This window comes from Ixodes scapularis, unplaced genomic scaffold, assembly GCF_016920785.2.
Source record: "Ixodes scapularis isolate PalLabHiFi unplaced genomic scaffold, ASM1692078v2 PGA_scaffold2__306_contigs__length_199485367, whole genome shotgun sequence".
NCBI lineage: Eukaryota > Metazoa > Arthropoda > Arachnida > Ixodida > Ixodidae > Ixodes > Ixodes scapularis.
Window position 1 is genome coordinate 161970030 of NW_024609857.1, and position 22797 is coordinate 161992826.

The 22797-nt window shown below is 46.0% G+C and overlaps 1 protein-coding gene across 2 annotated transcripts in view; it reads left to right on the top strand.

The window, feature by feature from the left end:
* Window positions 1-21372, top strand: part of LOC8042681 — a 46493-nt gene extending 25121 nt beyond the window's left edge. Inside the window, exons 6-10 of one of the 2 annotated variants that reach the window (XM_042292090.1) lie at window positions 4228-4294; window positions 9864-10094; window positions 15096-15376; window positions 15469-15872; window positions 19550-19634. In XM_042292090.1, coding sequence (XP_042148024.1) covers window positions 4228-4294; window positions 9864-10094; window positions 15096-15376; window positions 15469-15837 — 948 coding nt within the window. In that variant the 3' untranslated portion in view covers window positions 15838-15872; window positions 19550-19634. Of the gene's footprint in view, window positions 1-4227; window positions 4295-9863; window positions 10095-15095; window positions 15377-15468; window positions 15873-19549 lie in introns of both variants that reach the window. The other variant, XM_042292089.1, reaches the window with a different exon arrangement.
* The last annotated feature ends 1425 nt before the right edge of the window (window positions 21373-22797 follow it).

The following is a 22797-nucleotide window of genomic DNA, read 5'->3' on the forward strand; positions in this document are numbered from 1 at the left end:
GCATGCTGTGTAGCTGTTGCTGTTAATTTTAAATGGAAGTATGAAGCATCCTGGGTACATATAGCAATCTGGAAAACCCTAGAAATACCACAAAGTAGGAAAGCACATTATTGTGTGAAACAATGATGACATCGCCGGTTTTAAAACTAGAGCAACTGCAGATTCTTTCTAAAGATCCCAAAAAGCTTCCGAACTATACTTCATCTCGCTAGTTGCATGCAGTGCCGTGGAAGCCGCAAGTGGAAGAGAGAGCAAAGCCTTTTTTTTTAAAATTTCAGTGACTGGTTTATTTCTGTGGGGAATGAAAGGGACCTCTGGGATGCACAGAGGAGGGTAAGAGGGGAGTTCCTCCTACCCCTCCAGCTGCTTGGGTTGCGCCCTCATCACCGCACCTTCCGTAACACTGCGTGCAACTAGTAAGATAAGAGTAAAAGTGGAAGTTTAAAAATGTGTTTCACAAGGGGAGTCAGCAGCTCGCCGTTTCCTCATTGCTTCCACATCTTCTATGACTAAAAAGATTGGTGGCAATTCATTTAACACCTGCTAAAACAGATGGCAAAAATATTTGCAATTTTATCGAGCAATGAACGATAGCTAGAAGCATTTTCTGTACAGTCACACAAGCAGGTGCTTTGGCTAATTTCATGCGTAAACACTTTGTACGAATTGCTTTAAAATTTGCCATAAAATGTCTTTGACACTTGTTCAAGTTAGTTTTCTCGCTTGGTGATACAAAATGCTGTTCTAAAAAAGGCAGAGGATGTAAGGTTCTAATAATTGAAGCACTCACTTGCTCTAATTTGTACCCATAGAGATTCCAAATAAGATTCAAGGTCGAACTGTCTCTGTCTCTGCAATACACGGTGTATCTTAGAATAAAGTAATTACCATCTGGTATACCGTTTCAGAGACTATCTAAATAGAAAAAGTGATATCATGATTTGAGAAAATGTAGTAAGGGTGCAGCCGAGCTGGTGAATATTAAATTTTGAATTAACCTGAGACTGGGCTAGAAAAGAAAAATCAAAACGTAGAATAGTTAACATATTTATACTCCTTATCAGATATGATAAGATAAAACAATAAGGAATGTATGTGTGCAAGTGGAGATATGGCTTCCATATAGTAGCAAAATGTGTAAATAATTCATTCTAAAATAATTGAAAAAAACATGTATAGACTCATTTGGCCTTGTTTTCAAGATTTAAAAGACTTATTTCACAAAAATACTTAAGGCCAAGATGATAAGTGCTGCTTTGCTCAGCGCCGACTTTGCTGCTGTTGCTAGAGATTTGTAATCCCTAGATGGTCGGTAAGGCTCTTAGTGCTGTTTCTTAAAGGGACACTGACAGGGTATTTATGCTCGCCGACGTTTTTAGTTGTACGTGAATATGAGAGCTCAACTACCCAGAACAGAATTTGCGGCTCGAAATTCGGTTTCTTTCCGCCCGAAAACCGCCGATCAAGAATTGGCCGGTTCGAGTCTCGCTCACTCTCTTTTTCGCGGTCACGGGCCGTTTGCTAAGGTATCGATGCGACCACCAAATTTAATCAAAGTCGTGGGTCACTGAAGGCACACACTCAATATTAAAAATAGAAAAAAATATGAAACCCATTTTTGTGGCTTCTAAAAAGCTGTAAATACGTTGATTGAAAAAAAAAGTTCCACAGACAACCGGAAGCATTCTGTGCGTTCGTCGTTTCGCGTATCGTGGGACTCGCGGGGACGGCGATGGCAGCGGACGACGGGCGTGGGACCTCTATTTCAGAACTGTCGTTCGCGGTACCGGCGAATTCTGTCTACCGTTAAAAGAGAAATTTGGGACTGATCAAAAGAATTGGTATTCATCCCGTACGACACGCCCGGCCACCAAGCCGATTTGCACGAAGACGTCGCCGAGCCGTCGCTCCCTTCTCGTGGCTGAAGACAACGCTCGCGCAAACGTCAAGCACGACGTGTCTACTTCGAGTTGAATATGCACGCGTACGATTTCTTTACTAGGTGCGAATGTCCCCAAGGCGTGGTGCTTCCCGACTTCGACCCGGGAGTGCTTTTGCTAGAGAAAAATCGACAGCAAACTTGCCAACTTACAGTTGAACGGCTGAATTATTACTAAGGAAAGAGATCCACCAGAAACGTGATGCTCCAGTAGCTCGGTGGGAAAGACGTCCGCTTCACACGCGCTAGGACCGGGTTCGATCCCCCGTGTATTTTTTTTTTTCAAACATTTTCCGATGTTTACATATCTTTTTCTTTTGTTTACAATCATCACTAAAAAAACAAACAAAAAAATAACAAACAAATGTTGTGGACGATACTTCGCTGAATTAAATGGTATGGGATTTCCGTTTTGACACCTGCGAACTCAATGTAATCACTTTCCACAAAATGCAAGGCGCATATAAATCAGGTAGCGTCCGCTTTCCGAGGTGCCCGTAAATGTTCTACAGGAATTGCAGCCAGCCATTGGTCCCGATCCCGTTGATCTTTCGGAAACACTGTCGCACAATGCCACTTTTTTTCGGATGCAGGACATGTGAGCCAGCTCTTCACGCAACATCTTGGGTTCATTCTTTTCGGAGCCGATCATGGAAATTCACCACTGGCACTCACTACTCATCTCCAACTCCTCAATGTACAAAACAACTCATCTTGGAGTACAGAACAACGAGCGGAACAAACATAACTGCAAAAAAATCGCACGGCGAGCAGTTCCCGCATGCCGCATCGCACGCCGCATGTCCTGTCGTCTGCTACCGGAGAGAAGAGAGAAAAAAAAAAAAAAAACGCACGGTCGGGTGTAGCCACGGGACTTCCGCCACTCACTCTCTTCTCTCCACTTCTCCGACCTCCGTCGGGTTTCGGTTTCGGTTTCGAGGAGTTGCGTCTTTTGGCTTTATTAAAAAAATACGCTACTCTGTTGCAAAATATTAATTGGGTAGTCCTCCGACACCATAATGAAGCGCCTGGCAAAAAATAAAAAAAAATTTTTGGGGGGTGTCAGTGTCCCTTTAAGAGAACCATTCTAATAAAAAGAGTGGAGTTGTCCCTGGATGTGCTTTGTACACAGTTTTATTTATAAAACACAGACTTCTACTCACTATGTGGGTACAAGGGCGTTATACGACCCTGTGCTCATGATCGTTAGCTATTGAAAATAAAGTCACCGGCTGGGTGGTGCTGGCTAGAGCTACTAAATGATTAGTATCGACACTCTACTCCTCGGTTCTCTCGTGGGTCCTGCCATTTTGTTGTCAAGTGCAGAGTGGGTGCAATTGGCGGTGGTTACGATTAAAAAATGAGACTTGCTGAGCTCTGTGAGCAGAGTCTAGAAGCTCGGGTGATATTGTATTGCTCTGTCGTGGACTGTTCCAAACTTTGTAGAGGACGGAAAAGCATTTCCTGCAGTCTTAGGTGAAACTTCGGATGACTAGCAACATTGATTTTAAGCGACAAGATGGCTAAAGCGGTGCTAGTCCAATGCATAGCTTATTTAGTTGGGCTAGTGTGAGCATTGCACAATTCAAAGGGTTTAGCCCAAATAAAAAAAAAGTTTATTAAAAAAAAAAAGAAATCAAATAGACCAGATATGTATGTGATTTAAATCAGATTTATTTGATTTAAATCACTGTAGCTAAAAATTAGTGACTCTTTTTGATTACATATATTTTTAAGCATGGCAGATTGATTGATCAATCCGTTCAATCACCTATAATGTTGCGGAAGAAGTAATTACTGTAAATTTAAAGTACAGTTTAATTAGCACCTTTTATCGATGTAACCCCAGCCATACTAGAACAAAAACAGGTTGATTTTTCTAGTAAGCAAAAAGTCTCATTAGCTGTTTTTTGCGTTCCGATTTGCTCGCAATAAAATGTTACCTTTCTGGTTTTTGTTTCTTTCTTACACGTTCCGATCTGCTCGCAACTGACATCATGTAAGCGACTAACGAAGCGGAAGGTAGAAAGAAATCTCGACGATCCGACCTGCTCTGAAGATCAATATGCTTTTTGCTTGCCTTCAGCCCGACATAAATATTTCTTGTTTGGCGATTCTTCGATTTAAATAAGAGACAAATTGCGTGGAAAGCATTAAACGACAAACAAACGGTAACTAAAACCTATTTTCTAAAATTTTTACAAAAAAAGTTTGGCGATTTAAATCATTTTTCTTTCCGTTATCCACCCTGGAGCCGCGTTCATTGGTGCATCCATGCGTCTCCGCAGGTGACGCCAATGTGCCCTGGCAGCTCGGACTGCCTCACCCTCTTCTCCAAGGTGGTGGAGCTCCCAGGCAAGTGCTCCTCCGCCTTCCACCGTGCTGTCGGATAGTTTCGACCCTTTCGAGGGGCCGACTCCTTTCGCGGGCTCGGCACTTTTGCTGTGCCAGACATTTTGAACGGAAGCCGACCTTGTGCCTCGTTCGTCGCAACCACGCTCGGCACAAGCCTTTCGTGCGGTGCAGTCGAAGGGCCTATCCCGGTTTTCACTGTACTGCAGCCCCATGCAGCAGGCTACTTGAGCGCGGGACTTTGCCTTGTGACCGATTCGCACGTCCTCGCGCAAGTAGCTTTGGGAGCGGTGCTAAGAGTGGACCAGCCTCAAGAATGTGGCGCGAAAGCACCGATCCTGGCGGTTGGTCGTAGAAATTCTGGCGAAAACCATAGGCAAACGCGAGTGTCGCTGTGCTCACGGCGTTGCAGGCGTTCCCAACTTCCGGCTGCTTTAGCTCCCGTGGACTGCCGCATTGGAAAGTGACCTGCAGCAGAACAGGCGTCTGCCACATACACCACAGCTATCGGGACGCCATCAGATTCGAGACCGGCGACATCATGACACTTCTACGATGTCATCAGGCGGAAATCGAGGGACCACTTTTTTGGACCCGGTTAACACACCAGTCGGAGACGCGTTCCAGGCACCGTAATATGACTATATTAAGAGGCAGCTCAAGAAGGTAGGGCGAGTGAAAGGAAGGTCGGAGAGGAGGAAGCAGACGGAATGCTGGAGAGAAAGGAGGAGGTTTCCCCTCTCCAGCATTCCGTCTGCTTACTCCTCCTAGCCTTCCTTTCCCTTGCCCTACCTTCTTGAGTTGTAACGGACTATAATATATTTGTTTTGCTCGAAATCATGAGGTGTTTGTTTTAAAGCTTGTGTGACAATTGGTAGGGTTCCAAAGCAGCAACTCACAATATTTGGGGGGTGCTACGTATAAAGGTAGTACAATATCACCCGATAAAAAGGTTGGTTGCTCAAAACGGAAAGGGTATGGGATTGGGCCTGAGATTTGATTGCGAGGTACATACAGGACACATGTTTGTTTGCAATGCAGAGGTAGAAATAATTTTTAGACATGCTCAGACGGGAGATCAGACAGAAATAATAATAATAAAAACAAAGCTTGAATCGAGCAGTCCATTATTACAACAACCTATTTGATTTCATTGTTTGATAGACACAGATGTACTTTTTTAAGTTATCTTTAATATTCGTTGCCTTTCTCTTTTTGCCGTATTTTCCGGGCTATAGTCCATACCCAGCGTATGCTCCACAAGGAACAGTTTACGCCGAAAAAAATGTTTTTGCTTAAATAGAATGCACCCGATGCATGGTCCACCTGGTTCTTAGTCAACACGGAAATTTTCTCATACACGGCACACCTAGACAAATGTCTTCTTTCTTAGCTCACAGAGCCACCTCGGTGGCTCCGAGGCGAGAGCGTCGGCCTACGGATCCCCATGTGGCAGGTTCTGTAACAGAGCTTTCGGTTGCACGTCAAAAGATCCCCAGGTGGTCCAAATTAATCCCCAGTCCTCCGCTGGGCCATGCCAGATGCCCGTCGTTGGTTTGGCACGTAAAACTCCCACATTTTGAATTTTTTTTAGCTCGCAGAGAAGCTTGTATTATACATAAATCATCATTAACATTATCTTTCATTCACAAAACCTGTCACGTCTCGTCATAAATAACAAACGATCTTGAAAAACAAAATTCCTGTATAGTCTGCATGCATAGATAGCCTGGACAGCCTAAAATTTCAACTTTTAGACATGTATAGTCCACAGACTATAGTCCGGAAAATATGGTAACTCTTGGCATTTACACTATACTCCATTCACCCTTAAGCTGGGACCACGGTGAAAACTACGTGCTCGCCAAACCAATCAGCTGCCTCCCTCTTCTCACCTGACCCGGCTCTCCGCGTGTGGGTGTGGCCGGGAGCGCGATGATGTGGGGAAAAAGAGCCGTACGACCGGTCCAGTAAAGACATAGCTTTTACTGCAGTCTAGCTGCAGGGTAAACAGAGTATACACACTGGCAAGCATGTGAGACTGCTGTGGTAGCCAAAACAAGCAAGTCGGTTGACTACTGGTGGCATAATACAATCCTGTCTAGATTTTTGAGTGCTTTTCATTTACCGAGGACGCTCTGGCTTCGGCGTGTGGAGCTCGGCTACAAAAAAGCTTAAACCCGTGTACGCGAAAAAAAATAAAGCAATATCTTTCTCTCCTGCCGATTCCCGGGTGCGCAAGCGTCCGAGAAAGTACCTTGCCGTACCTTGCCATTTCGGAGGGTGGCTGCTTTTCCTGCATCATTTTCGGTCACTTCAAAGGCCGACACGTCTCAACTTTTGGTCCCAAGGAACCCATCCCTTGTTGACATATTGCAATGAAGAAGGTCAGCTTGCAAATTTCGTCGGTAATAATTTGCAAACAACGAAAATAATCCCTGGAGAAGGGAAACAAGAGGGAGAAAGGACAAACACAAATCTCTAAACACAGCTACCTAAGCTGTTTTTGTCCTTTGTCCCTCTTGTTTCCCTTCTCCAGGGATTATTTTCGTCATTCTTCTCCAGCTCGCTTGCACATTTGCATTGAGTTGCATCATAATCATAATTTGCACGCTCATGGGAAATGCGGATGTCCGTGGCCCAGATTCGTAGGTGCATGGCTCTGCTATGCTCGAACTGCGTTTAAGGCAAGACACTGGTTCTAAAATCGACTTTTTTGTTTATTAATGGATTATAATGAAAATCAGTGTGTATATGTGTTTTGGCTTCCTCTTTTCAAATATTCAATTAGTTCTGCAATATCTCAATCGCTTTTTGAGTTACGAAGAAAATAATGAAACCTAATTAGGTCATTTCTTACGACTCATTAAGGAACTTTCTAATACAAATTTTTTTGCATAAGTGATATGGATTTGTAGCTAAAGACCTGTCATGCAAGATGATGCTATTTATATTTTTGTAAAAATAGATCATTGTATAAAACTAGTCTAATTAGGTCAAGTACACTATTTACAAAGCCTAACGAGGTCACATTATCACTAATAATAAAATTTCGGGCCCATACTGTCATACAAAAATAGCATCACCCTTCAGTTCACTTCTTTCTGAATTCAACGGTATAAAGTTTATAGAAATCCTTGAAGAATAATCTCATGAAAACAACCGTAAGGCTAGGCATGTAGACGAAAAATGCGAAGCTGAGAAAATTGCAGTTGAAGTTTTGACACTCATTGCATAAAATTTAGTAAGAGATCCCATGCAATAATGTTCAGCAATATGAAGCATAGTTCTATCTGAACAAATTCAGATGAAAAATTCTGCAATCCGTTCACAAGAACCTTTAAAAAATAATATAAAACTGAGAAATAATGTCTGCAATGTAAAATCAAGTTATAAAAGTATGAGTAGACTCTATAAGGGACAACGGGAGGAGGCACCAAGGGTTGCACGCTCCGAAAGCAGATTTTGTTTGGCCCTGAAAAGGGCCTTTGTTCGTGTAGCACTTGAAAGGGGAGCCCCTCACAGCCGTCCAGGACTGTAGTCCCCAGCTGTTCCAGTTTGGTGTTGCCTGGAGAACCTCTGCTTTGCATTGCTGCTGCTCTGGTGGGCAGCGTTGGCCTTACGCAAAGGCAGATTGTCCTTCTCCATGCTTGGAGAGCTTTCATGCCCACTACAATGAACTGTGTCCCAGCGTCGCGCGTCTGGCCTCCTGTGGTGACGCCGAGAAGGTCGAATTTGCGCTGGGTCGCCGACTTTTCCGATAGCGCACGCTTGCATTCGTCCGATCGTGCGACTCGTTGCGCCTGCTCGGCCGTGGAGTAGTATGCGGTGTCGGCACGAACCGCGCTCGCAAAGCTCGACAAACTGCCGCTGCTGCATGGATTCGCGATGTCTCCGGCTGATGTTTCCGGAAGATCCAAGGCATCCGGCGGTGCCGATCGCGGTGGCGCACTTGCAGCAGACAGCTTCGGCTTTTTGTTCCACGGTCGCTTCCTCTTCCTTCCGAACGCTTGCCGCGTGCTCGATTTCAACCGAGCGTCGTCCGGCATCTCGAGAACTCGAAGCGAAACAAAAGAAAACACGCGCGACTTCGTAGGAAAACAAACCAACAATGTTCAACGCAAGCGCGCGAACGGGAACTAAAACGTGCGCTCGACCACGGAGGAAACAAAGCAGACAGGCCTAAGGAGACGGGCGGAGACGGGCCCAGGAGCAGACGACGCACCTCTCGCCAGCGCGGGAACGGAAAGGAGGAAAGGAGAAAAAGAGCGGAGGGGCGCGTTTAGGCCAATAGCAGGGGCGCTAGGCACCGCGCGTGCTCTGACGTACGGGCACCTTGCTAGCCGGCCAATGAGCTATCGCAATTGGGGCCTTTGAAACCCGCGGAATGTGGACGTTCCCCGATGTTGTCGCGATAACGAATGGCATGGGGACGTGGGGAAAATAAGCGGCTTTCCAACAAGACCAAGATGGCCGCGATCCGACGAGCAATCGCGAAACGCGCGGGGCGCGAAGTTCCACTTGTTTTCATTGAACTCGCTGTGCCAGGGCGCTGCGGGGACATCGTAAATATAATTTTTTTCATGCTTAGACATTGAATTCGACATTGAAACTTTGCAGGCAGGTACCTTAGACTACAATTAATCCAAATAGGTGAATTTTGAAAAACGCGAAATTTCGCGTTTTTTGAACATTTTAAGACCCGCGTCTCCCCTTAAACTAAAAGAAGAAACGCTTTATCTAATGCTAGGGACATGGAAAATATTTTGGGTGCTCGACTGCAGGTTGGGGCCAACTTGGCTCGCCGTAGCATCCCATCTACAGGCGTGGCCCAAGCGTAGAAGTTGGGTTGGCCCCACTTCACGCGGTCGGGTGCGTCGTTACATTGCCCGGAACGCGTCTTCGGCTGGCGTGTTTGGCGTCCCATACCGCCCGTGCATCGAAAGCGGTCCCAAAGTGGCAACGGGAGCATACTCCTCGCACCGTCGCAATCCCGGCAATCGGCCGTACAAGTTACGGCAGGAGAGACTAGCAGACATGCAGATCGCCATTGTCGCTGTGGTTCCTTCTTGCGTCCGCCCAAGTTTCCGTTGACCGTCTGGCTGCAAGATGAGCCGCAGTGGAACAGGATCGCGGCAGTCAACGACGTGACACTTCTGTGATGTCGTCGGGCAGAAATCGGGGAACCGGAAATATGGATGCGATAGACGCATAGGTCTGAGACTTGCTCCAAGGCAACTTTGCACCGTAGCGCAAACTAGTGTACTACTACAGCTTGTACTGCGTCCTCGAATATGGTTTCTCGATACCTATTTGACGTTAAAGGAGCGTCATGCCGCTGCCTGCCTCAATATTGAGGGCGGCGCAGCAACAGAGGCGGATGTGGCAGACGCCCGTTTTGCCGCTGGTCGCTCTCCGGCTTGACAGCCCACGGAAACTTCGCCAGCCAGAAGCTGGGACGCGGCGAGGACAGCGACGCCCGCTTTAGCTCGTGTTTTTTGCCAGAATATTTACGATCGTTCCAGGCGTCTTAACAGTGTCGTAGAATGAGGGAGCGGGCTGCTTCTTGCAGAGGTGGTACAGCCGGAGAAGCAGCGGTCGTCCCGGGGACGGCCCAGCCCGGTGCTGGTGGCGCTGGTTGCCGTACCGCTGCTGGTGGTGGGGCTCCTGGGCTGCACCCTGGTGCAGCTCTGGAGGAGGCATCGCTGCCTGCCCCCCGGCACCCGACCCCGCAAGCCGCCCGTGCCGGGCCCCGTCGGGGAGAAGGCGCCCCTCCCGCCGGACATCCACGCGGCCCTCCCGGGTGAGACTCTACAACCCGCCCGAACTCTTTCAAAGGCGGGGTGAGACGTGCGTGCAATCGTCTTTCCGGTAATCACGTGCATCTTGCCTCGTCGTCGAGTTTTAAACGGGGGCGTGCGAATGTAAGTTTGAATCGAATGGCGCCGCATCACTCGTAATCTTCGCACCAGAAAGGAAAGCCTCGACAACCGGTTTTCTTAACGGTGTAGAACTAGGAATGACGCTGCACTATTCGATTTGAACCAGTATTTGTGCATCTCTGGTTTTAAAGTGATGCCAGTATATGGGGACCTTGCTTGGGTGTGTTGGTGTCAGTTTCAACGTAGTGAGGCCGTAGCAGAGAATGTCAATGACAGAGCACAGTTGTCGATTTTCAGAGGAGGTATCTCTTCAGGAGCCCTGGCGCGAGCGTAGGCGCACCTGCGGCCTGCAGCGTACGCGTTATTCGTATGGGAGAGTGGAACTGTTTACCGAGAGAAAGTTGCTTGTCCTCGCCCACTCCTTCGTGTTCGTCTTCTGTGTTTACAGTCAAACCCGTTTATAACGAACAGCAGGAGATGCTACGATCAGTTCGATATAGCAAGTATAGTTCGACATAGCAAAAAACATTTACAATGAACTTTCAAGGTGAGTTCAGTGTAAAGCGAGAGCTTTTCTTTCTTTCTCATCTCTTCACTTCCGCCTTGCAACACCGCGCTAAACAGATTTTGTTTTTTTACATGCGTGCGGAGTTTTTTTTTTTTAGCTTATCTACATTTATGAATCGCTTCTCTTCCTAGGCAAACGCTTTGGGATAAAAAGTTTTTTTTTCTGTGCATGCATGCAGAGTGTATTTTTTTTTAGCTTCCTCCCCTTCTGAATCGCTTCTGTTCATTTAATCTTCTTTGCAACTTGAGCTCCTGGAATTTTCTTTCTTTCCTACTTCTTTTTTGGAGGATAGGATAGGCTAGAAGACAATTGTTGGCGCGTTTGCGGAAGCCTTCCCAGGAGAAAAAAGTTTGATATAGCCAATATGTTGTTCGTTATAAAACATACTTTTTACGTGCATTTTTATTTAAATGTTCCGTGAGTTTGATATCGACAATAGTTCGCTGTACGTGGGTTCATTCTAAACGGGTTTCACTGTGCTCAGTACCATGAACCAATTAGCCCAACAAGAAGTCTTGCTAAAAGTCGCTTAGATCTTCGAGGTTGAGAAAAGGGGCTGACTACACCCATTTGAAAATTCCCATGAGGTTCCAGTTCGAATTTCCAATTAGTACTACGGTCGAATCTCATTAATTCAAACTCGAGGGGGACCAAAAGTTTGTTTGAATAAGGCAAAGTTTGAATTACCAGGAGCTTCTTCCCATATACGTATATGCATAGGATGGGACCAGCATGTTAGTTTGAATTATCCACAAGTTTGAATTAAGAGAGCTTGAATTGATGAGAGTCGACTGTAGTTAGGTTTTTGGACAACCAATGGGTCACTGCCAATGGGAACCAATGGTATCCATTTGAAACCCACTCTGGTTCCAACTAGAAAAATTATTCCAATTGGTGAGATCCATTGGCCAGTTGAAATTCTAATTGGATCCAATTGGAATTTTTAGCTGGGAAGGCCGAAGACGATCAAAGAATTCAACATTTTGGCATTGGCTGCTTTGAAAGAAAGTAAAGTGCAGCAGTGTTTTTGCGATTCTTGGAGCAGTTCGAGCAGCACTGATGCCCGGATACAATTAGTATTGGCAAACTCCACTTTATGTCAAATGTTTTGTCTGTTTTAGTGACTGTCTGGCCCCTTTCATTTTAACTCACGAGTTGGCTGCTAATGTGAAGAACAAGTCGTCTGCTTCTTGCACAGTAGTTGCGGTGATGTGAGAATGACGCCGAGCTCCAATTGGCTCTCATTGAAAGGATAGTGGGTAGACCTCAATGCTAGATATTTTAGGGTCTACCCACTATTTTTTTCAATCAGTCCATAAGAACTCGGCTTTCTGACATCATTGCAACCCTCGTGTAAGAAGCAGACCAAGTTGCGCTCCGTATTGGTCCATACATTCGCCTGACCTCTGTCTTCACTTTTTAGAATGCGTTAGTTGGTTGCACGAACCCTGTGGACTAAAGCCATTTCTATCCTACCAATCTGCTCATTTCAAATTGGTAAAAAGGGGCATCGTAAATGTGTGCTTCACGAACGCTTTAAAGAAATTCTGTTCCTATCGAGCACAGGTTTGCTTTGGCACTCAAGTTTCCCGCCTTCGGATAGCGGACTATCCAGAACACCTGCCGACGTTGGTCGCGGGTACTTTATTGAAGATAATGAAAATAGAGGGCGGTGTAGTTGCGGCAGACATTCTGAAAGAAAAAAGAAACAAAGTTGCTGTGGTGCCGTATTTGTATGGACTTTCCTAAAATAGGAAAGCGAGTAGATGTCATTGCTGTCTTTTCTGCCCCTAACAAGTTATGTAAGCTTTGCAGAAATGTCAATCTTACCCAGAGGGTAAGATTGACATTTCGCATCAAAGCATCAAAATCAGTTTGTTGAGTGCACAGAAAAAGTTGTCTATTCCATTCCGTTTTCCTGTGGTAAACAATATGTAAGGCAGACTGGCAGCTGCCTGAATGATAAGTTGAGAGAACACTATTACAATGTAAACGGGGTGGTATCAGGACACTTGGGCATTCATTGTCGTGAATGTGGGTATGATGCAGATTTAAAAAAATGCTCAGTCATTAGATGAAGCAGCAGTGCCATTGATAATTTCCACTTCTCTCCACTTCGATAATCTTCAAAATCTCCGCTTCGATAATTTCTCTGGAGAAATTATCGAAGCGGAGATGATTGCGTGCCTAAAGGAAGATTGTGTAAGCGCCTGCCTCGTCTGTTTCGCTATCTGGTAAAGAGTTTGAATTCCCTGCACGATGACAGAATTCGCAATGATGGTGCGAGGATCTAGTGCAGGGGTGTCAAACACGTGGCCGCGACTCGCTGGTACGCAGCCCGCAGGCAACCAGCTACGAGTCCCGGTTCCTATGTCTTGATTGCTATTAATGGCATGTGCCATTGTGATCTCATCTCGCCGATTCATTTCCGCTCGTAAAGTATAACTCTGCTCTTTTAACATATTCACATAATTTATACCTATCTGTGTTAATTTGTCTTTTGTTTTGCTTTATTTATGCTTCCCAGTTTTTTTGCTGTGTTAAATACCTGTACAACAATTTTGCTACTAGGCTGCAAGTGCCAGCTCTTTGTTGAAGGATGAATTTCAGCTGTGCAAACTCTCGATCGGCAGGAGTAACTTCCAAAGATAAAGCTACAAGCTCGAGATCCTCGCTTTCAAAAGAATATCACCATTGAAAGACAAGTAGTTTTTCACAGTGTTGTAATAAAAATCGAGAGGAAAGCAAGAACTGTCAAATTAACTGATTGTTTTCTAAAAGACATATTAAGCTTGGTTATTTCCTGAGTGAATCGAGCAATGGGAACGACGGTGTACTTGCTTTCTTGTTTTATTAACTATGACCGCACGTTGAAGGGGCAGTGTCATCTTAATTCTTGTTATCGCATCAGGTCAGGGTCTAAAGTAGTCATATAGACAAAGAAAATTTAAAGATGTCAGTGGCAAAACTGTGAGTTTACAAAAAGCTTAGAGCACGAGGTCTCTTCTCTTTGAAACCTTCTGAACTCCCCCCTCCTGTTTTATGTTGGCCATCAAGCTTTCCGGGGCGAACTATCTGGCCTCCACACTCAAATGAGTCTGAGACCCCTGATCTAGTGTGTCATTGATTGCGTGTGTGCTTTTTCTTGTTTGGTCGTTTTATATAGGGTTACGCCCTGATGATTAAACTTCAGTTGTATGTTCAGCGATTGTGTGTCCTTTCCCTACTGTCCCGTGTGTTTGTGCTGTACATTTTAATCTTTAACTTTTATTTCTTAGCCAATGCATGATGTTGATATTATTTTGCAGCATAAACCTAGAAAAGACTACCATAATATCCCAAGAGATAGCCCACCTAAATGCGAGAACAAATCCGATGAAAATGAGGAGTGGACTAACTTTCGGTATGCAAGAAAGAAAAATTTTAAGAATGCTGCGTTTCGTGACCTGCCAAACTTGTTTTCACATTGAGGGGCAATTTTGGCTGAGGTTACCACTGGCCAGGGCACTGCAATTACTAGAAATGGGCTATCTTTCAGTGTTTTTGAGAAATAGCAAGGGCTATCTTTCGGTGTTTTTGAGAAATAGCAAATCATGTCAAAAATAAGGGTGGGTTATATTTCAGGGGTGGTGCATCTTTCGGGATATTACGGTAGGTACCCATCGTGCAAGTGTTGTTTTGCTACTTCTCTATTTTTTTTATTAAAGTGTTAACAGCAATGTTGTCCTACTGGAACCACTGCAGTGTCTGTATTCATGCTCCCCAGTTCTGAAGCGGTTTTGTTACACCGGCACCTCGGGGGTTCCAAAGTGGTCAGAATGCATAGAAGATGGTGCACTTTTCTTTTTTTTTAGATATGAGTAGACTCTTGTTTCATTGGCACCTCAGGTTTTCAGAGTAAACTCCTTTAAAGATTATACCTTCCTGCGAAATCTCGGGGGCTTCGCAGCTAGGGGAATTGTGGGGCTGTTCAGACGTATGCTCGTGCCAACTCAAACACTTTGTATATATTATATAGCAAACACAAAAGGAGGTCATCAGACACTTTGTTTAGCTTTTCTTCCGCTTTCTCTGCATTCTGATATCACAAAGTGTTAAACCAACGTCAACTTCGTCTTCCGTTCCTGGATAATCTCTCGTGCCGTGCATTGGAACATCACACTGCATCAAGCATGTTATGGAAGCGCCACATATTTCCGGTAAGGTCTATGGGCAAATCAACTCGCAATTTCAATTCTGCGCATGCCTGTCGGCGTGCAATGTTTCGCCGATTCTTTAGAGAATTTTTTTTTTTCGAAGGCCTTTAAAATTTCCCTAAAACAGGGGTATCATTGCGCAAACTTTATGTTTGCAGTGGTGAAGGTGGTGTACTCACGGGACTGCGAGGCGCACAACGAGGTGGTGTGGCGCCTCTGCACGCTGCTCCGGTCGGAGCTGGGCCTGGCCGTGGAGTACGACGAGGGCGCTCCGGGGCGGGCCCACCTGAGTGCTGACTGGGCCCTGGCCATGGCGGACGTGGCCTGCCCGCTCTTCCCCGGGGCCGATGGAGCGCCCGAGGGCCACCGTCGGGAGAGGCTGCTCGTCATCGAGTCGGAGGGCGGCCTCATCAAGCAGGCTGCCTACCGCCGGGACAAGGTTGGTGGCCGAGTTGTGGTTCCTATAGAAGCACTGCAACGAAGTTTAACGACAACTTTTTACCAATGATAATGGGGCGACCCGCTTTGTAGCTTGACGTCAACCTGCTCCAAGACGCCCGTTCTCGGATGTTTCCGAAGCGTTCCCCAGTGTCTCGCCCGTGTTGCCAGAGCGAGACGCGCTTCTACCGACACACCGTGCCGACGTTCTTCCAAGCTGTGGGCAGTCCTGCGGCCGAATGTGTTGTGCCGTACGGCGAGAACGTGCCTCGTGCACGTGGCGTGCGTCGGCGGCACGCCAGCTGTTGTTGTGGTGGCCTTGCTGCCGAGCGGGCACCTTCTGCATCGCACATTCTGCACCACCGAATATGTTCTCCTCGGCGAGAACAAACGAATGACCGACATTATGGTGTGAGGACAACACATGCAAGCCGCAAACACGGTCAAACCAGGTTACAATGAAGTCAATGGGAATATGTTCCCAATATCCAGAATTTGTAAGTAAATGGCGTATTTGAAGCAACTTTAACTTTTGTATGAACCTTACGATTGTGACTTGAAGTATTTAGGGAAAAATTGATTGTGGGTATATGTTGCCCTGTGGCGATGAATGCGTAGAAAGCACTCGGATCCGCGAAATTTTGTGCCCACAAAATATTCCTGAAACCCTCACCCTGTAAAATATGTGCAATATCGAGCCTGTGTAAGTAAGGTTATTAATAAGTGGTGCACGCGGCAGGTTGGTATGCTTTGGGAAAAAGGACTAAGAAGAAGCTGCACATATGTCCACTTTTTTGAGCTGGTAAAGATGAGCAGGATAAAATATCTGAGAACTTTTTGAAGTACAGTCAAACCCACCTATAACAAACCTGGGTATAGTGATATATTGGATTTAATGAACAAATGTTCATTGCATGTTCCTGGTGCTATACTTGTAGCGTGATTTTATCACGTTTTTAACAACGAAGTGGAGGCGGCGCTGCGGATGTAACAAAAAAAGAAAAACCTAAAAGTGTCGAGACTATTTTTTTCGAAAATTACTAGAAAATGGCATTCCACAATTCCAGGGGTAAATAAAACATGTTTGCCGCCTTCTTTCTTGGTGCGCTCCGGCGCGGAGCGACTCTCTCCAGGAAGAATTACGCAACTCTGCTCTTGACGAGTTCGACTTAGCGTCGTTGGGCAATTCACACACTTGGGTCGAGTCCGACCGAGTATGACCGCAATGGCTTGCGACATTAATCCTTTTGCAAGTTGCTATGGCAACAGCTGCGTCGGCTCCAACAAAACCAGTTTTTGCCCCATTTTGTTAGAGCTGACGCAGCTGTTGCCATAGCAACCTGTAAAACGATTAACGACGTGAGCCATTGCAGTCTCACTCGGTTGGACTCACCCAAGTGTGTGAACCAACCTTCATGCATCGCACGATAGCGATCTCGCACGCCGGGTATTGGGTTGTAACATCACTTGTCGCGGAACAAAACGAAAGAGGCGGAGAATGCGTGCGGGAATGGATACGAATTTTCTTTCCTCATACATAAAAGAAGAAACCGGATGCACCAAGCAAAATGAGAACGAAACAAAACTAGGTACTGGCGAACTGTGGCAACAAGGTGGAAGAAGCAGAGCCAGCGAGCGAGAGCGACGATAGCAGCAAACCCTCTACGAAATTTGTGTCAGTCGGAGCGGCTGTGACGGCAGTCAACGTGCTCCGAGCGTACTTCGCTGGCACCTTTGTTGGACATGGCCTCTTCCCGCAGTTGGAGGCAACTGAAGCGCAAATTGTAAAGACAGCTTCGACACGCCGTGCGCAATCGAACATTGAAAGCTGTTTTCATCCGCAATAAAGACTCAGTCTAAAGAATTTAGTTCGTTTTTGCATCGTTGGTCGATTCCCTCTTGATATGGCTGGGCGAGACGCTGAGCGCGAGCAGACGACGTGAGGCAGATGGCGCTAGACGGAGGACGCGCAAAAGCTGTTGTTTAGCTTAATCGTTGAAGGAAGACGCTTTTTGCCAAGACAGTGCGCATTTTGATCGCGTGCCTCGCGGAGTCGACGAGAGTGACTCTCGCTGTATCTCTAGCAAGCGTGTTCCAGATTTTGACATTCTGCATGCTTTTCGTTTGCGTGCTTTGCAGAGCTAGCGAGCGTCACTGTAATGTGTTCCGGATATCGATATTTTGCACAATTTTCGGTTGTGTTACAGCACCATCCCAAAGGGGGAAAGAGAACTTTTTCAAACGCACCTGAGAATAGGGGAATCACGTCCCTGACTTTCTAAAAAATTAAGGTACGCGAAAATGCATTTGCCGTGATCGGCCCGTGTCCAACACTTGCCTAGCCATACATGGACATACACGCAGAATGTACTTGTGCGAAGTTGCTTCATGTATTACTGCGTGAATTATAAAAAGTTTTTGAGCTTTCTTCAATCATACTTCCTTTTTTTATTATTTTCAGATTGTTGAAAACGCATAACATACCTACGTACCGTATTCACGACATGCTGTCCAGTCGCACCAAGGTAGTGCGCAGACGTGCACACATGAAACAACTTGTTTTACATACTCTCTCTTGCAGCGCACGAGCTCTCGGAAGGAGAAGCGCGCTTTCAGGCATGTTACAACCCATGTTAGAACACGCACTCGCGAAGCGCATGTTGTAATGCACGCATATAAGTTCTATTATAATGAAGTGAAACGAGGCTTTATTGTGGCTCCTTCGCACTTCAAATATGCAAATACAAAACAACTCCTATTACGAAAGCCTATGCTATACGCTGCATGACCATGACGTGTAGTGTGCACAAAAATCAAAAGTTTTTAGGCAAATCCCAGTTATAGTGAAATACAGCTATAGCGAACATATTTTGAAATTGCGTCGACTTCATTATAACCGAATTCGACTTGCTTGCACTACAAAAAAACAAAAAAAAAAAAAGCAATAATAGAAGGAATTAGTCAAGATGTTTTATTTTTTGCTAACAATTTGACACTTGTTTCTAGCCATTTCGACAAATATGTTTCTCAGCTTCTGCGATATTTTTGTTTTACATCCGCAGCACCGTTTTGAGTCCAGCATGAACGTGTAACAAAGATTACTCTGGTATTTCTAACATTTAACAATTCCCCGGTTTGTCATAAATCGGTTTGGCTCTGGCGTTACGTGACTGCTCTCCAGACTGATTATTGCGGGAAACAATGTAGTCGTACTGCGCCAGATGTGCATGGATGGAATGTCAGTAAACTGCTTGAAGCTCGGCTAGGTGCCGGCACATTCTAAAACTGGTTGTAGATATTACTGTTATACCAGGATGTCCCCCAAAAAATTTACAAGGGTTTTGATTTTACCGCACAAATAAACTACGCAATGCCGAACGCTCATTCTCCGCCCATATGTAGCACTAGTGGTCTGAACCAGATGCCAGTTATTAAGAACAAACCTCATTTCACCAATAAAATAAAAAAAAAAATCAGTTATGTTCTTTAATTATGATAACGGTTAGGTAGTTCTGAAACCTTCGCATCTGGTTTGGACCACTAGTGCTTATTGGGGCGGAGGCTGAGCGTTCGGTGTTGCTGCATTTATTTATGTGATGGAAAACAAACCCTGCAACCTTTTTGGGGGGATACGCTGTACTTATACTGCTGGCTTCTCATAGATAAGAATAACGGCTGCCAGAGCCCAGCATGACAGGCAGGGTTGTGAGTGACAAACTGCGGCTACAGAAAGCGACCGTTCGTTATAACAAGAACAGCAAGAGAGTGACATACGTAGCCAGTATTTTTTGTATTTCTTTAAAACCAAATGGCTATCATCAAAAGAAAAAAGAAAAGTGCTTATTTGAGGTACTAACCAATTAAGGAGTGAAATTTGATGCCTGTCAAAACCCTTTTGAAGGAAAAATGCGAAAAGGCACGTATATCGTGCTTGCTCTGTCGCACAGTGCACATCTAGTACCAGAATCGAGTCGCGAAAATATAGATTTATTAATTTATATCTCAAATATTGTAATTTTTCCACAATTTGTAGCAGTTGGTTTAGTGTCGAATAAGTATTACTAGCTGCAGTTGAAACAGTATCCATAAAACTATTATATGAAAAGTTGGGTATAGTTAATTGCGGTGCTGTTCGTGGCTGTTCACACCAATCGTGGCACCGCCCTCCCCACAGGACGTGGGGCTGTCCAGTGGGAGCATGTGGGACGACCTGTACCACACGACGTACACGGCCCTGCTGTCGCGGCAGGCCCAGGCACTGGGCGACTACTGCCACATCCTGGTGGCGCGCTTCTCCTACAGCCCGTCCTCTCCGCGGCTAGACCTGGTGCCCGAGAAGCGCTACGTGCTGCCCACGCACATGAGAGAGCTGCTGGAGGCCCTGCTGCACGGATGGATGGACGAGAAGGACGTCCCGGCACGCATTCAAAGCGTCTGTGCCTCCGACGCCCACACCCACTTCCAGGAAGCCCTGATGAACGCCTGCAACACCCTCGAGGAAAACCCGGGCCTCGTTAGGGACCGGTTCAAAGCCATAGCAGACTGCTGATCGGGCCGCACAGAGCGACAACTGGCGCTCGTCTGTCATGGCAGTACAAAGAACATGCCATATCAGATTCTTTCTTGGGCCTGAATACTGAACTCTGCTCAAAGGGTTCCGAAAGTGTTGAATTCCACACCAAGAAGTGCAAGAAAAAAATGGCGGCGAGGTTCTTCAGTTGCCCCGCCTCCAATTGTATTTTCGATAACACTTTGACGTCTCACGGGCTTCGAGCGTGCGTGGACAGTCGAAGCTCGGCAGAAGGCTACAAGCGTGTGCCGGAAGCAGGGCCTCCCGAAGAGATGGCCTACTGTTTTCATGCTTTGAGTGACTATGGCAGACACGGTGATACCACGAAATCTTCGGAGTCTCTATGTTTGCAAAAAGCGTTGACTATTCATTGTACTTCATGTCCTCTTGTGCCAACCACAGGAGATCGCTGGTGCACCATTCCAACGGGGGTGGGGGGTGGGGAAGGGGGTGCTTTAGACCCGGCAGGTTTTCGTCGTGGAAGCTAGTCCCATCGCGTTGCGGCATCCCTTCAGTAATTATGTCTTATGCAGAAGAGGCGAGTATTCCCGGTGTTCCCCCTATACTCCATCTTGCATGTTGTGTGCAGTGTTATCGAAAGTACAGAGGTAAGGGCATAACGTAAGCAATTGGAGAGCAGGGAGGAAGTTTCCTCTTTCATGGACTGTTGTGTTCCCCACATTTATATGTAAAATTGATGACCGGACAAGCACCCACCCCCGCTCTCGCGATTATTTTTTAATTTTGAGTGGGCGCTTGCCCGGTATTTTTTATGGTACATAGTTAGAGACAGGGGACTAAGAATGGCAATGACAATGTCCAATGAGCAATAGGACGAGAGGACACCCTTTACGACAAACAGTTTTCTCTGTTTTTTTATTTTTGTTTATTTTTGTTTACATTGCGGCACCGTTACTTTACGCACACTTTTGCGTCGGTAGCAGCGGACTGCAGGCTGGTCTCTGTTGGAAGAACCACGGCCAGCTGCTGGCCAGTCGGAAGACCTGCGGGGGTCGGATTTGGCCTGCGGGCCGGGGGTTCGAAACCCCTGCTTTACACAAAAAGGGCTTTCCATCTCCCGCCCGTGGTTCCTTCAGCACTGCATGGATCTTCTGAGATGGGTTGCAGTAGAGCATTTGTCCATGCCCTCAGTGCCACCAGAGAAGTGTTCTGCTAAGATTGACATACGCCGAACGTCGCAAAGTGGCGGTAAAGTCTCTTATGTAGGGCGACGTCGTGAATTGACCCTGGAAACTATGGGGAATATTCTATATGCGCGCAATCAACGTGATATGCTCGGTCCCACGTGCCTGCTAGTCACGCGTACATTCATGTGCATGTCGGATGTTCTTTACTTGAAAGCACCACATTACGTGTAAAAGGAATAAAAACATTACGATGTACGGAGATGTTCGTGCCACCCTGTGGACACATGACATTCGTCTCCTTGCAAAAGAGGCCCTACATCATCTAGAACCAGGAGGATTGATGATGCTGTCTACCGCCCACAGATAATATATATGTATATATATTTTTTTTTATAAATGTTGCAGCATTATTTGGGAAGGTCGTTTTGAGCCTGGGGCTCGACTAAGCAAAATTTACAGTGCAGACTGCTATGAAAGAGTAAAAACACTGGAAATGTGGCGAATGACTTCCGTTCTGTAAATACATTAGTTGCAGAGTTTTAGAAAGGAGATTGTGAAATGTGCTTGCGGGGTTTGAGACTGCGTCTTGTCTCAGCCTCCCACCCATGATCGGTGGATTCCTCTTCACCCGCTTCCTCTCCAGCATTTGCTCCGCTAAAATAAAAAGGTTGGAGGGCTTTGTGGGGGCAACCTGTCCCGATTATCGGGGATTTATTCTGAAAGATGGCCTGATTACGTGCGCTGGGACCAATTCTAAATTGACACGCTGCACTCCATACGCCTGTGCAGCCACAGGGCCGGGCGACGTCGGCAGGGTTTTCTCTTGATGGGGGCACAAATTTCAAACCGAACATTTTTTTCTTCCTTTTTTAGGACATTTAGTAAAAGTCATTCCCAAAACAATTGGACTACGCAGAATGTAGCGGTATTGACTCCTGTGCCCCTCAAAGTTGCAGTGATAAAAGTGCTGCGTGCCATGAACGAAAGCCACACCTGCGCCAAGGTGGACCTAGCAGGAAATAAAAATATTTTTGTATTGCTCTATCTTATCGTTTAATGTAGAAATGAACTTTAGTAGTACATATATGTATTTCACCACATCTCCGCCCACCGTATAGTTTGTTTCGCCTTCAGTTGGAGCACAATCGCAGGCTAAGAAAATATCACCAACACGCATACTAAAAGCACAAGTCTGGGCATTGGCTGCGGTTGATTGGTGTGGGGGAACACGACACGCAGGGAACTTTAGAATTTTACGTGGAACACGACAATTGGTTTAGCCGATGGAACAACACGCACAGACAGAAGACTGTATGCCACGATGTCGCTCTTTTGGCACTGTTTGATCGGTCCCATTGACTCGTAGTGTCGACTGCGCTTGGACTGTAGATGAAACGAAGAGAGGAGATTGCTCGTCAACTGCGCTGGCCCCGTCGTCATCTCAATTTCCAGACAATGTTGGCGATGTCGGGAGCTAAAAGTCGCGAGAAACATTTGCAAAATAGTGAGATGGCACACACTGTAATAAGATAGAAACAGGATCATTTATTATGTATGACGCATGCCGCAATGTTGTCACCGAAGCGCACGCGTGTGTCGAGTTTCACCACTTCGCACCGGAATGCTAGGAGCAGCGACTGACGTGGGGGAGCGCGATTGGCTCGGAAATTATGCTCAGTGTCATTACAGGTCAACTTTGTTTTA